Genomic DNA, 13,861 nt, shown 5'->3' on the forward strand with positions numbered 1-13,861 from the left:
GTGGTGCGATTCCTTAAGGGGGTTCACCATATCCGTCCGCCGGTTCGGCGCACCTGTCCAGCTTGGAATTTGAAGCTGGTACTTACTAGGATGCAGGCGGCGCCGTTTGAGCCGCTGTCGGCGGCGACGCTGAAGGATATCACGTTGAAAACTGTATTTTTGGTAGCTATGGCGTCGGCAAGACGAGTGTCGGAGCTGCAGGCGCTGTCTTGCAGGGAGCCTTTTTTGCGCATTTCGGATGCTGGGGTGTCGGTGCGGACGGTGCCGTCCTTTCTTCCTAAAGTAGTTTCTTCGTTTCATGTAAACCAGAGTTTATTCCTCCCGGCCTTTCGGAAGGAGGATTGGGGGGCGCGTTTCGCGTTATTACGGTTACTGGATGTACGCCGTATGATTCTTCATTATTTAGGTGTGACTAACGACTTTCGCCGGTCGGATCATCTCTTCGTGGTATTTGCAGGGGCAAACAAGGGTATGGCGTCGTCGAAAGCTTCGATAGCTCGTTGGGTAAAAGAGGCTATTGCGTCGGCTTATCTGTTGGCAGGGAAGATTGTGCCGGAACAGCTTCGGGCACATTCAACTCGTGCATTGGCAACGTCATGGGCGGAGTCCGGTGGTATGTCTTTGGAGGAAATTTGCCGAGCGGCCACTTGGTCGTCAGGGAACACCTTTTCTAAGCATTATCGGCTGGACGTGGCAGCCTGTGCGGAGGCAAATTTTGGCGCTTCGGTGATTGCAGAGGCGACTTTGGCTTCCCACCCAGTTTGAGATTGCTTTGCTACATCCCACTGGTCTCTGGATTCATCTGCTGCTTTGCAAAGGAATGTAAAATTATGTCCTACCTGTTAATTTTCTTTCCTTTAGAAGCAGCAGATGAATCCAGAGCCCCACCCAGATGGTCTCTCTCTCTCTCTCTCTCTCTCTCTCTCTCTCTCTCTCTCTCTCTCTCTCTCTCTCTCTCTCTCTCTCTCTCGGGTTCTTGGGAATTCTGAGTTCGGTTGGGATATTGTTGGTGATTATTGTTAGTTTCTTACGTTTCTGATTACAAGGTTTCACTGGAATGAAGTTTTTCCTTTGGTTTGAAGGCTCATGCTCCTTTATTGGGATGCTGGGGCAATATGCATAACTGATTCAACAGAAGGAACACCAGGCTATAAGGCCAACTGGAAATCAGTTCTCTATCTCCACCTGCTGGTCGATGTGAGCTATATCCCACTGGTCTCTGGATTCATCTGCTGCTTCTAAAGGAAAGAAAATTAACAGGTAGGACATAATTTTACAATATCATCCGCGTATATGTACGATTTCAGTTCTAAATCGGATAACATATTTCCCAGTGAAGCCATGTAGATATTGAAAAGTGAAGGGGAGAGTGGGGAGTCCTGTGGCACTCCGCAGAGATTGGACCAAGCTTGAGAGTAGGCTCCTTTGCTGTAGACCTGATAAGTGCGTTTTTTTATAGGAAACCCTTGAACCAATTTAGTACCTGTCCAGAAATGCCGATGGAATCAAGGCACTTAAGCAGGAGGTCATGATCAACAAGGTCGAAGGCACTGCTCAGGTTGAACTGCAGTACCAGTGTCCTTTTTTTCCCCAGGAAAACAAATGGAAAAGATGGTCCGTCATAGAGGCCAAAATTGTTTCAGTGCTGTACCGTAATTTGTTCAGAAGCCAGATTGAGAATCATGTAGAATGTTGAACTTCTCTAAATATTCCTTGATCGATGTTAACCAGACCTTCCATTAGTTTAAGAAAGAATGGTATGTTGGCAATGGGTCTGTAGTTGGCCGTCAAGGAAACAGACTCCTTTGGGATTTTGATAATAGGAGTCATGAGGATATGACCAAGTTCCTTCGGGAATTTACAGGTACGCATACATGATGAAACCCATTTAAAAAGTTCAGCCTTGAAGGAGATAGGAGCTGTTTTCATAATAGTCGGTGGGCAGTTGTCCAATAGGTAATTGGATTTTACATATTTTGAGTAAAGCTTGAGGAAGTGGCTCCAGTCTGGGTTTTCAAAGTGATTCCAGATCATATCAACATCTCTACCTTCTTTGTCTAAGGCAGGAAACGTGATAGGTAAATCTATGCTTGAACCTGCAAGAGACAATCTCAGTTTGTGGATTTTTGCAGCGTTTGATACAATTGACCACAATCTTCTTATAAATAGATTACAATCGATAGATATTACGGATCAGGTGCTTCTTTGGCTTAAATCCTATTTTGATAACCGTTCTTCAGTTGTGTCTTTCAATAATACAACTTCTGAAAGTTTTACAGTAACATACGGTATTCCACAAGGGTCTATTCTTTTACCACTTCTGTTTAATATTTTTCTTACACCGCTTATGACTCTCTGCCAAGACATTGGCTTTACTGTATTTGCCTACGCCGATGATATTCAGCTCTTACATCCACTTGATCCTACTAACTCTCTTGAAACAATAGCAATCAAAAGGAAACTTGAGAAGATTCACCAGTGGCTTGATACTAACAGAATAGCCCTTAATGCCAACAAAACAAATGTTATGTTCTTTCCCTGGAAAAATAGTTCTAAACTTATCTTCCCAATTTCTATTAAGGGTACCACTTTACAGACGATAAGTAACATCAGAATTTTGGAGGTTATCATCGATGATAAACTAACCTATCATAATCACATCAGCAATATTGTTAAATCCACTTTTTTTAGACTTCGTCAATTCCGATCAGTATCTAAATTTCTATGTCCAAAATCTCTTAACATACATAGTCATTCATTGGTTATCTCAAAAATCAATTATTGTAATGCCCTATTCAAGGGAATAGCCCAAAATGAAATTAGACGTCTACAGATTATTCAAAATGCTTCGATAAAACTGATTATGAAAGCTAAGAAATTTGATCATGTCACTCCCCTTCTTAAGAAAGTACACTGGGTCTCAGTTGCACATCGTATACAGTATAAACTAAGCCTGCTTACCTTTAAGTCCCTGCTATATAAAACCCCGGCTTTTATTTACAAGTCTTTGATCCCCTATACTCCAACCAGATTACTCAGATCTATTGATCAACATTTATTAGTTATTCCTTCACTCAAAATTATTAATACACGGTGGCATTTTATTTTCTCTTACGGCTCCGCAAACATGGAACTGCCTCCCCTTTTACTTAAGAGAAGAAAACAATCTAGATAAATTTAAGAGCAAATTAAAAAGTTTTCTTTTCAGGGATGCCTTTGATACCTAAAACAGTTTAATTGGGAGTGCCATTCCATCTTTATAACCTCTTTAAGGTTCATTGTTTATTCCCTCCCTATTGTTTTTTACCATAATGTTCTCTTTTCTATCAGCAATATGTAGTTTTTAGCCATCCTTTCCTTCCGTCTCAACATATTTGTACTGTTAGTCCGTATCATGTTATGCATATACAGTCTGTTTAATTTGTCTGTGTTGATGCCCTTTTAATTGTATATATTTTTAAAGAGATGTGCATCGCTTTGAAATTTGAGTAAGCAATTAATCAAATATATAATAAACTTGAAACTTGATCATTATTTTGTATTCTTTAACCTTTAGTCACCAAGTAAGTCTATCCTCATCTTTCCCTGATTTGCACCATATTCTTTCCAATTTGCGTAATCTCACTTTAAGACCATTAAGTTGGTATCATACCAGTTGTCTGATAAACGTCTTTTTTATTTTATTTTTTTTTACGTTTTTTCAGAGGGGCTATGTCGTTTAAGACCTGATCACTAAAGTTTTTCCATCCTAAAATGAAGTTAGGGTCAAAAGCTGTTTTGGAGATTAAGCTATAGTGCATCTATAAGCTATAGAAAATTCTACTGGGTTCAGCTGTCCTCTTGTGCAAATAGTTTTCTCTTTGAAGTTGTTCCTTGGTTTTGTTTTGAGTTGTCTTTTAATCCAGCATAATTCAAAGTTGCATAAGAGATGGTCCAACCAGGGAGTGTTGGACCAGGTTTCACCTTTGAGACTTAAATTGGGGGTCATTGGGGCATTAGAAAGAAATGTGATCAGATCTAAGTGGTGACCTTTCTGGTGGGTTTTAGTCGGGGATGGTTTGGAGAATCCTAATGATGTAAGGAAGGAAAGTAAGTCAGTTACATTGGAATTGTCTGCCTGTTCGAGGTGTAAATTAACATTCCCAGCTATAAAGTTGTAGGCTCCGGCTACCGAGTTTGCAAGGAGGAATTCGTAGATTTCCTCTTTTGCTAGGTGCCATTTGTTTGGGGGAATGTAAAATCTTGTGAGGATCAAGTTGTCTTTGCAATCCTCTAGATATTTTACAGGTGAGAATTTCCAGATCAGTAGTCAGTTTGGAGTCTAACACTTGGTACTTTAAGTGATTTTGGAGAATTATTGCTAAACCACCTCCTCATTTTTTGATTCTTGATAAAGGGATAATTTTGTAGTCTGATCAGAGATTAACCATATTTCAGTTAGAAGTAGAATATCCAGATGGGTTTCTTCTAGCCAGTCTTTGACCAATTGTGCCTTATTCCTGACTGAACGAATGTTCAGGTAAGCTCCAGATAGCTTGTAATGGTCTAGAGGAGCCAACGGCTCTGAGTGTTGTAGGATTTTTTTGGGGGGTTGTTGTCTTTTGTGCGTTGGTCTTAAGGGACGGCAGGAAGATTTAACCACAGGGTTTGGAAAGGGTCCTGTTTCTGTGCAGTCATGAAGGTGGCGAGAGGGGCAAAAAGATTTTCAGACCTGGTGATTCTGTCCCATGTAAAGTAAATTTATCCCAGGACAAGCAGGCAGCATATTCTCACAGATGGATGACGTTATCCACAGAGCCCCCGTATGGATAGTGCAAAAGCGTACTGTTACTTTAACTTCTTTAGAAGTCTCGAGACTGACCTTACCATGCTTGCACCAGTGTCTTCCTACTTGATGTCGACTTGCGGGACCATCAGTTCTTACTCTTCCGTGGAGCTAAGAAGTTGTGAATTTTTGAAGTCTCTCCAAAAGCGCTTTTCTACCCTTTTTCCCATCCCATTCACAAAATTTTTTCTGGTTTTTCTTCGTCATTCCTCTACTTGAATTTATTATTATCCTGTATTTTTGTTTTTCAGGCCTATGGCCCTCCCTCAGCCTGTTCTCAGGCCGGTTACATTGAGCCTTTTTCAGTCAACCATTCAATCAACCCCCTGGAACAATTGAGTCTTTTGACCATTCAGTGGCAGTTTTTCCATTGATGTCGGTCTAGCGGCTTCAAGAAGTGTACTCGGTGCAACAAGACCATTTCAATCATTGACCACACAATTGGTGTCTTCAGTGCCTTGGTCTTAAGCACCGGTTGGACACTTGTTCTCGCTTCTCAATGCTCCAGAAGCGATCTTTGAAGGCTTAGCTTCTACAGCAGGAGAAGTTGTTTGGGTTATCTGAGGCATCAACCATGTCCGCCATGTCTGATTTGGATAAACATCAATCTCCAGCAGCATCAACATTGACACTGCTTTTGGTATATAAGAACATAAGAATTGCTGCTGCTAGATCAGACCAATGGTCCATCTTGACCAGCAGTCCACTCACTCGACCCCAAGGTCAAGACCAGTGCTTCAAATGAGTGTTTTCCCCTATAACAGACTCCGGAAGAGCGTTCCAGTTTTCTACCACTCTCTGAGTGAAGAAGAATTTCCTTACGTTTGTACTGAATCTATCCCCTTTCAACTTTAGAGTGTCCTCTCGTTCTCCCTACCTTGGAGAGGGTGAACAGTCTGTCTTTCTCTACTAAGTCTATTCCCTTCAGTATTTTGAATGTTTTGATCATGTCCCCTTGCAGTCTCCTCTTTTCAAGGGAGAAGAGGTCCAGTTTCTCTAATCTCTCGCTTTATGGCAACTCCTCCAGCCCCCTTAACCATTTTAGTCGCCCTTCTCTGGGCCCTTTCGAGTAGTACCTCGTTTGCATCAGCTTCCTCTACCACCATCTACCTAATCTGCTAAAAAGGCTAAGAAGCATTCTCATGCCTCATTCCCTCCTCATACATCACTGTCGTCTCGAGTATAGAGTCAGTTGATGCATGCCAAACATCAACACAAGGAGTCTCGTTCTCCATCCTTGCAGGTGGTGTCCTCTCAGGTGTGCCTCTTCATGAAGGTCACCAATGCCTCGACTACCCCACAGCACTGACAGTACCGATTACATCCTTGGTATTGGTGCAATCCATTCAGGACCAATTGAGAGAGCTGCAGACACATTCAACCCAAGCTCTTACCTCGACTCCTTCAATACTGGCCCAGCCCGAGAATCGCTCCACAAAGCCATCTGATACTAGATCACGCTCTCCTCTCCGTTGCCACAAATCCAGGTCCAGATTGTGCTGATGCCAAAGCATTCCCCCTGATTTGATGTACGATCAGCATCGAAGGAGAGACACAAGTTCCTATCAACACTCACAACTGGTGAAAGATGATCAAGCAGGTTTTATAAGAGATGGACTTAACATTCAGGAGAGTCTTCCTTGATTCTAGGAATAGATTCGGAGAAGGCCTTGATAGTCTATTGGCCCTATTTGTTTAAGCTGTTAAGAGAAAATGGGCTTTATGGGAACTTTTATGACTTGGATACAAATACTTTGGCTCCCCTTGCTTGTTTAAAGATTAATGGATCATATTCAGAAAGTTTTCAATTGAAAAGGGGGACCCGTCAAGGCTGTTGTTTATCTCCGATACTTTTCTCTTTGACTATGGAACAATTGGCTCAATTAGTCCGTCAGCACCCTGATATCCGAGGTATTAAATATGTGTAGGTGGAACAAAAAAATATTGCTGTTTGCTGATGATTCTCTCTTCACTGTGGCTAACCTGGTAGATTCTTTATTGATAGTAATGCAGATAAAATTAATGCAAATAAATCTGAGATTCTCTAGACCTCTTCTCGAATGAGAGGGAAAAATCGTATATAAAGAAAAATTTCCCTTTAAATGGGCAGACCATCATCTACGTTATCTAGGGATAAATATAACTAGAACTCTGGCTGATTTGTATTCAACTAATTTTCCAGAGTTATTTAAAAAGATTATGAATGAATTGAATAGATGGAAACATTTAAATGTATCATGGTTAGGTAGAGTTCATTCTATTAAAATGATAGTACTCCCCAAATTACTCTTTGTTCTCTGCAATCCCAGTACAAATACCATCTTCTTTTTTTTTTAAGAGATTGGAAAAAAAACTCTTGTCTTATATTTGGAATAATAGAAATCCAAGGGTATAATGTAATATGCTATACCAACCCAAATAATTAGGTGGAATGGCGGTTCCTCATTTTCAATCATATTATCAAGCAGCCCAATTGCAATATTTGATTAGTTGGAAGTATGAGGTGGATAAGGGGTGGGTAAATCTACAGCAAAATTTGCTAGAGGAAATTCCTATTGAATCTTTGAGAAAGTTAGCCTTTAATGATAATCCAATTATACTGTATATATTGATGATATGGTTTAAATTTCAAACTAAGCTGTTGGAATCTCAAAATTTCTTTTATGAGACAGCTATAAGATATGCCCCCTTCTTTCCTCCTGGGAAAATAGATGATGCTTTTCACTATTGGGAAAGATATGGTTTGAGAACTTTAGGCCAACTAATAAAAGATGGAAATGTAATCTCATTTATTGATTTGAAATCAAAATATGGATTGGTAGATCAAGATTTAGTTCAATATAGACAAAATATTTTTATCATAAGAGAGTATTACAAGAATGAAAACAACCATCTACTTTATTAGAAAAAGCATTTTTGTTTGGAGCAAGAAGAGGAGCTATTACCCGCCTCTATAGTGCTATTATTCAAAGTGTTCCACTTCTTACTAAATATAAAACAACTTGGGAGGAGATTCTTGGGAAAACCTCTGAACAAAATATTTGGAATAAGCAAATGAGCTCTTTATTATGTATATCTATCTCCAGCAATATGGTGGAGAATGGCTACAAAATGCTATATCAATGGTACTATACTCCTGTATGTTTAAAAGCTATATTTGATAAGGGCACAGACCAATGTTGGAGATTTGTGTGGATTTCAAGGCTCATTTATCCATATTTGGTGGAATTGCCCTAAGGCACAAATTTTTTGGGATCAGGTAATGAATTTTGTATTTGGAGTGTTGGGGCTTCAAATATATAAGACGAAAGAACTCTATTTGCTAAATATGGTTACATCAGTAATACCAATGCATCAAATGAAATAGATTGGATTGGTAATTACAGTAGCACGAATGGTATTAGCTGCATATTGGAAGAAAAAAGAATTACCATTGATTAAGATAGTCCAAGATAAGGTAAAATCTGTCTATAATATGTCTAAGTTAACTGCCATACAAAGAAAACAATTATCTATGTTTCAAAAAGTATGGTCCAAATAAAAAATGTGGGAGGAATCTATCATATCAGAAATAGACTAGAATGGTTTGAATGTTAAAGAGATATGTCACCTCCTGATCTCTATGGGTAGGTGGGTGGGTGGTGGGGAGGGAGCTGCGGGTGTTTAGTTTTATTTTAGGATGTGGTAGGATTTGAATATATTTGTGATTTGTATATTTTGGATGGCCAAGCTTATATTGTGAAATTATCTCAATAAAGAATGTAAAAACAAAACAATTGCTGCTGGCACCTTAACTTTTAGCAACATAACTTACTTAAAAAAATCATAATTTCAAAATTCTTACAGAATCCAGCCCTTATTCTGTTACATCCCTTCCAGATTCCATACTCTTTATTCAGTCCCTTCGCGCAATCCAGGAGTCGTAGAAATCCAAACATATTTCTGAACCTGTGCTACTCCTACCTTAGAGAGAAAGTTAGAGCCCCCTGCAGTTTCAATTTCTGTAAGCAATCCATGCAGAAGTTGTCTGATGTGCTATGCTTCTTTTTTTATTTTGATCACTTAAAGTTCAGGGTTTTTTTTCAGTGGCTTCAGTGCCATGAGACCCCTTATGATGTCCTCTGCCAGAGAAAAGGATGCAGTCCCACAGAGAAACTTTGGTGGACCTGTTGAGCCAGCCTGCTGTGTGCCATTTTTCTCAGACTTGGGGTCCATTCCCCTGGGAATTCGCTTGCCCACTGGACCTGGTCAGGGGTTTAAGCGCAGGCTGTATGCGTCTTGTGTAAAAGTCCCTCTGGGTTTCAGGGTGCAGGCTGCATTTCCCGCCCTCAGTTTTGTGGAGAGGTTCCTTGGGGATGGAGTCAGAAGATCTTTGGTCATTTTGGAGAGGTTCTGAGATAGAAAATCCTTTTCCTCCATTCAGCTGCAGTGTACAGAGCTGGCAAGCACTGTGAGCACCTCCATTATTTCCTATGGGAGCTTCGGGGGTGGTCTGTGGAACTCTGTAAAATGCATGTTTAAGAGTTTCTGAGGGAGGGTTCAGGTCTCCCACCTCCCCAAACCCCAAATCGCTATTTTTTATTTTTGAAAAGTGTTTATTTTTTACTGTTTTGGGTACAAGTTGGTGGCAGTGGCCATTTTGGCTTGATTTGTGCCTCAATACCCCTCCATTTTGTTAAAAATTGATTGGGCTAGATTCCTCAGCCACACTGTTGACTACATGTGTGGATTGTCGGATTGGAGCCGGAACAACATCTGTGTACCGTATGCCACAGCACGCTGGGGGAGGGGGTTGGGAGCTAGGCTTTGCCTCCACTGGGTTCTCCAGGGCTTGGGAGCCGGCCTGGGTCTGGTAAAAAGTCTCGTGCAGGGACCGTTCTGGACACTGGTGCCAAATGTCTACGTATCAAGTCTAAGGACTCCTTTGGTACAGCATATGGGACCCAGCAGTGGCCATAGGGTGTGTATATTTTCCCTGGATATTATTTGGCTCCTCTGGAGAGCATATACTTCAGACCCAACTACTTTGACGCAGCTGGTGGGTATGTTGCCTTCAGGCCTGTTGCTCTGGTTCCAGAGGTGCTTGTGCAGGAACCCTCTCTTCTAGCTACATCTGAATGGGACTGAATTATTTGTCATACGAATATTATGCCTATACTGTCTCCTGACCCTGTTTCTCCTCTGAATTTGGGTGAGGACCCCACCATCTGCAGATTTTTGTCTGTGTCTGTCCACCTTTTCATGGCTGCTGCCCTGAAAGAGCTTAAGGGGACTACGCCATGTCTGAAGTATTGGGCAATCAATCGTCTGGAGCTTTGGGCTATTCATTACTGGCTGGCATTACTCATTCTCCAGCTTCTCTGGACAGTGCTACTGTTCTCAGACAATGCCACATCAGTGGCATATATGGATCATCAAGGGGGCAAAATAAGCGCTCCTTGGGCCAGGAAGCTTGCATGTTGTTTTGCTGGGCGGAGTTTCATCTTCTGTGTCTCTGCAGTGCATGTGGCTGGAGTTGACAACGTACAAGCATACTTCCTCAAATCAACAATTCTGGACTTGGGAGAATTGTCCCTCTCAAAGAGCGTTCCGTCTTATTGTGCAGCACTGGGGCCAACCACAGGTGAACTTGATGACTTCAGCGAAGAACTCGACGGCCAGGCGCTTCTTCAGTCGAACAAAGCGTGGAAATTTAGGTCTGGATACCTTGGTTCAGCCCTGGCCAGCTCACAAATTCCTTTGTGTTCCCTCCATGGCCTCTGGCTGGTCAGGTCATCTGCCAGATAGCATCACATCCCGGCCTAGTGATCCTTGTTGCTCCGGACTGGCTTTGTCATCCATGGTATGTGGATCCCGTGCGTCTTCAGTGGAATCGGAAGCTTAAGCTCCCTCTTCATGACCTTCTTAGGGTCCGGTGCCCATGGAGAACCCACAGCACTTTGATCTTTGGCATGGCTCTGGATTACGCGGCCTTGATGGAGCACAGTTATTTTAATGTGGTCATTTTGATGTTTTTGAAGTCCAAGAAACCCTAAAGATTGGAAGGCTTGCCAGCAGTGGTATGCCAAGGACCAGGTGGAGCCTGAGCTGGCGCTCATTCCTCTGTTTTTGGCTTTTCTTCTGGTAGGCTTGGATAAGGGTTTAGCTGTGGCTTCCCTTAAGGTTCAGGTAGCAGGCCTTTCGTGCTTCCGAGCACATAGAGGTTCCACTTCGCTTCCGGCTCATCCCGATGTGACTAGGTTTCTAAGAGGGGTGCTTCGCTTGTGACCTCCCTTTCATCATCTTTTCCCTATGTGGAATCTTAACTTTATTCTGCAGGGCCTTGTTGAAGCCCCATTCGAGTAAATGAAGGATGATGCTTCTCTTCTGGATCTGTCAATCAAGACTGTCTTTCTGGTCATTATTGGCTCGGTACATTTTGGAGCTTCAGGCTCTTTCATGCAGGGAACCCTTTCTACGGATCACAGAAGTGGGGGTAGTTCTCCTTACAGTACTTCTTTTCTATCAAAGGTTATTTCCGATTTCCATGTCAATTAGGTTGTTCATTTGCCTGCATTTCACTCCACGGAATCAGAGTGAAAAGGTCAGATCTTGCGCAAATTTGACATCAGGAGAGTCTTGCTCCACTATTTGGAGAAGACTAATAACTTTAGGCTATCTGATCATCTCTTTATCCTGACTAATCTGTCTTGGTGAGGTAGGCCGGCTTCTGCGACCTCATTAGTCCATTGGATTTGTAAGGCCATTTCAGTGACTTATATCACCCGCAGCAAGCAGCTGCTGGTTTCTCATAATGCCCACTCATCTAAAAGTGTTGATGCCTCGTGGGCAGAGTCTCTAGCGATTCATCCAGATGAAATTTGCAGGGCAGCTTCTTAGTCCTCTTCATACCTTTACCCGTTTTTACTGAGTGGATGTGGTGGCTCACTCTGATACCACTTTTGGGACCTCTGTGTTGTGGGCAGGCTCTTCTGTCCCTCCCTAGATGCTGCATTGCTTTGGTACGTCACCTAGAATATAGAATCCAAAAGGGACATAACAGAATGGAAGATAAGGTTTTCACCTTCAATAATCTTTTGTCTGTTAGTCCCTGTAGGATTCCATACAGTCCACCCTCTCTGTGTAAGCTTAGTTCGGAATTGCCTGCTTTCTTTCTGCCTCATTTATTCTCCTTACAGGCTTCAGGATCTTCCAGTCAGTCGATGTATCCTGTGAAGAGATCGCTCTTCTGTGAGTATGCATATTACCGATGGCTGTTTCATGTGGGTGCTCGTTACACACAGCAGGTTAGTTCTACATTGTTCCTTAATGTTTTTTTCTGTGTTGTCTTTTCCCTGTTTGCTACTTGTTTTTATATTTTGCAGAGCAGACCATAACAGAAATTGTTTGTTGCCCCCTTTATCATGGATTTGTTCTGTTATGGTTGCTTGGCTTTGGGATTGAACTGCAGGGATCTCTAAATTTCTCTAAGGTAGGAGGAGAACACGCTCAGAAAAGTGTTTGGATTTCTGTAACTCCCGGATTGTGGGAAGGGATTGAATACCTAGAGCAGTGCGTTGCAAACTTTTTAAGCTGCAGCAACCTAATCTTGGGGCTGTGGCTCCGAGAAATGCGCAAACATCGATCCAGTTACATCACATCAATGTCCATGCATGTGTGGATGTCCAACTGCAGCTCTAAGCCTCCTATTATTGCTGGTGGGTGTGTGCTGCAGAAGGAAAGGTGAGGAGAAGGAGCAGAGGTGCCAGTGAGGAGGAGAGGCGCAGGTGCCAGCTGACTAGAGGCACGTCCTGTAAGCAGTCAGCTGGTGCCTCTCCTCCTCGCCAGCATCTCGGGGCATTCCAGTTAGCAACGGCACACAGTTTGCGATACACTGACCTAGAGTATGAAATCCTACAGGGACTAACAAAAAAATTATTAAAGGTAAAAACCTAATCTTCCATTGTTTAATACTTTAACAATTGCTTTGGTGTTTGCCAATATTACCTTTGTTGTATGTATTTTCCATGCAGATTCTTATTACCCACATGCAATGGCTCATACCTTTTAGACCAAAATAACCATTGTTTGTATGGAAAAAAGGGTATGGGAAAATTTTACAGTTCCCCCTACTTTGTTGATATTTATTGTTGCTGCTTTTGAATGACAACATGTGAATGGTTTATCAGACTGTATACTTTTATTAATTACACGGGTTTTTCTGCCTTCTGAATTTGAATTTTAAAGGTACGGCATTCGCCCTGAAAATGTGATTATTTATGGCCAAAGCATAGGAACAGTTCCATCAGTGGATCTTGCTGCTCGATATGAGAGTGCTGCTGTTGTTCTCCATTCTCCTTTGACTTCTGGAATGCGGGTTGCCTTCCCTGATACAAAGAAAACTTACTGCTTTGATGCTTTCCCCAAGTGAGTAAAATTACAACAAGTTGAAAACATTCATATATTTAAAAAATATATACATATTTTGGGATATGAGGCTTTATGTACTTTGAAGTGTGCATTTCAGTTTTTCTAGCTGTGTCCATTTATTTTGAGCCTTGCATTTTAATATGACTTATTTGTGTACCTCATCTTATCTTAGGACAAGCAATCAGCATATTCTCACATGTGGGTGACACTATCCACGGAGCCCAGTATGGACAGTGTTAAAAGTGAATTGTCACTAAGTTTTAAGAAACTTTGCAACTGCCCACACCATGCATGCTCGAGTGCCTTCCCGCCAGATGTAGGCTCGCAGTATTTCAGTTCTTCGTTTTCCACGGAGTGAAGAAGTGCTTTTTCTGGACTTCGTCCAGTCAGCATTGCCTTCGACCCATATTGTATACTAACACCTGGCCTTAGACCATTTATTTTTTCTCTTAACCTTTACTTGTTATTTAAATAAAATAAAATAATTTTCCTCACTCGGGCTCCTGTCCTTCTGTGGAGCTTTTCTACCTTTGTGTAAGGCTCTTCAGCCTTCATGTGGATCTTTTCAGCTTTGGTTTATTTTGTGGCATTTTTTTTTTCTTCAAAATGTAATCAGAGTTAATCTTG

At 41.7% G+C, this 13,861-nt stretch overlaps 1 protein-coding gene across 4 annotated transcripts in view; it reads left to right on the plus strand.

Annotated features, from left to right (window-relative positions):
• The window catches only part of ABHD17B (abhydrolase domain containing 17B, depalmitoylase), a 162,043-nt gene that overhangs the window by 72,589 nt on the left and 75,593 nt on the right, over positions 1-13,861 (plus strand). For 3 of the 4 annotated variants that reach the window (XM_033924631.1, XM_033924607.1, XM_033924623.1), the window contains exon 3: positions 13,052-13,231. In XM_033924631.1, the coding sequence (XP_033780522.1) occupies positions 13,052-13,231 (180 nt within the window). Of the gene's footprint in view, positions 1-13,051; positions 13,232-13,406; positions 13,467-13,861 lie in introns of those variants that run through there. The other variant, XM_033924616.1, reaches the window with a different exon arrangement.

Source organism: Geotrypetes seraphini, chromosome 1 (assembly GCF_902459505.1).
Source record: "Geotrypetes seraphini chromosome 1, aGeoSer1.1, whole genome shotgun sequence".
Classification (NCBI taxonomy): Eukaryota; Metazoa; Chordata; class Amphibia; order Gymnophiona; family Dermophiidae; genus Geotrypetes; species Geotrypetes seraphini.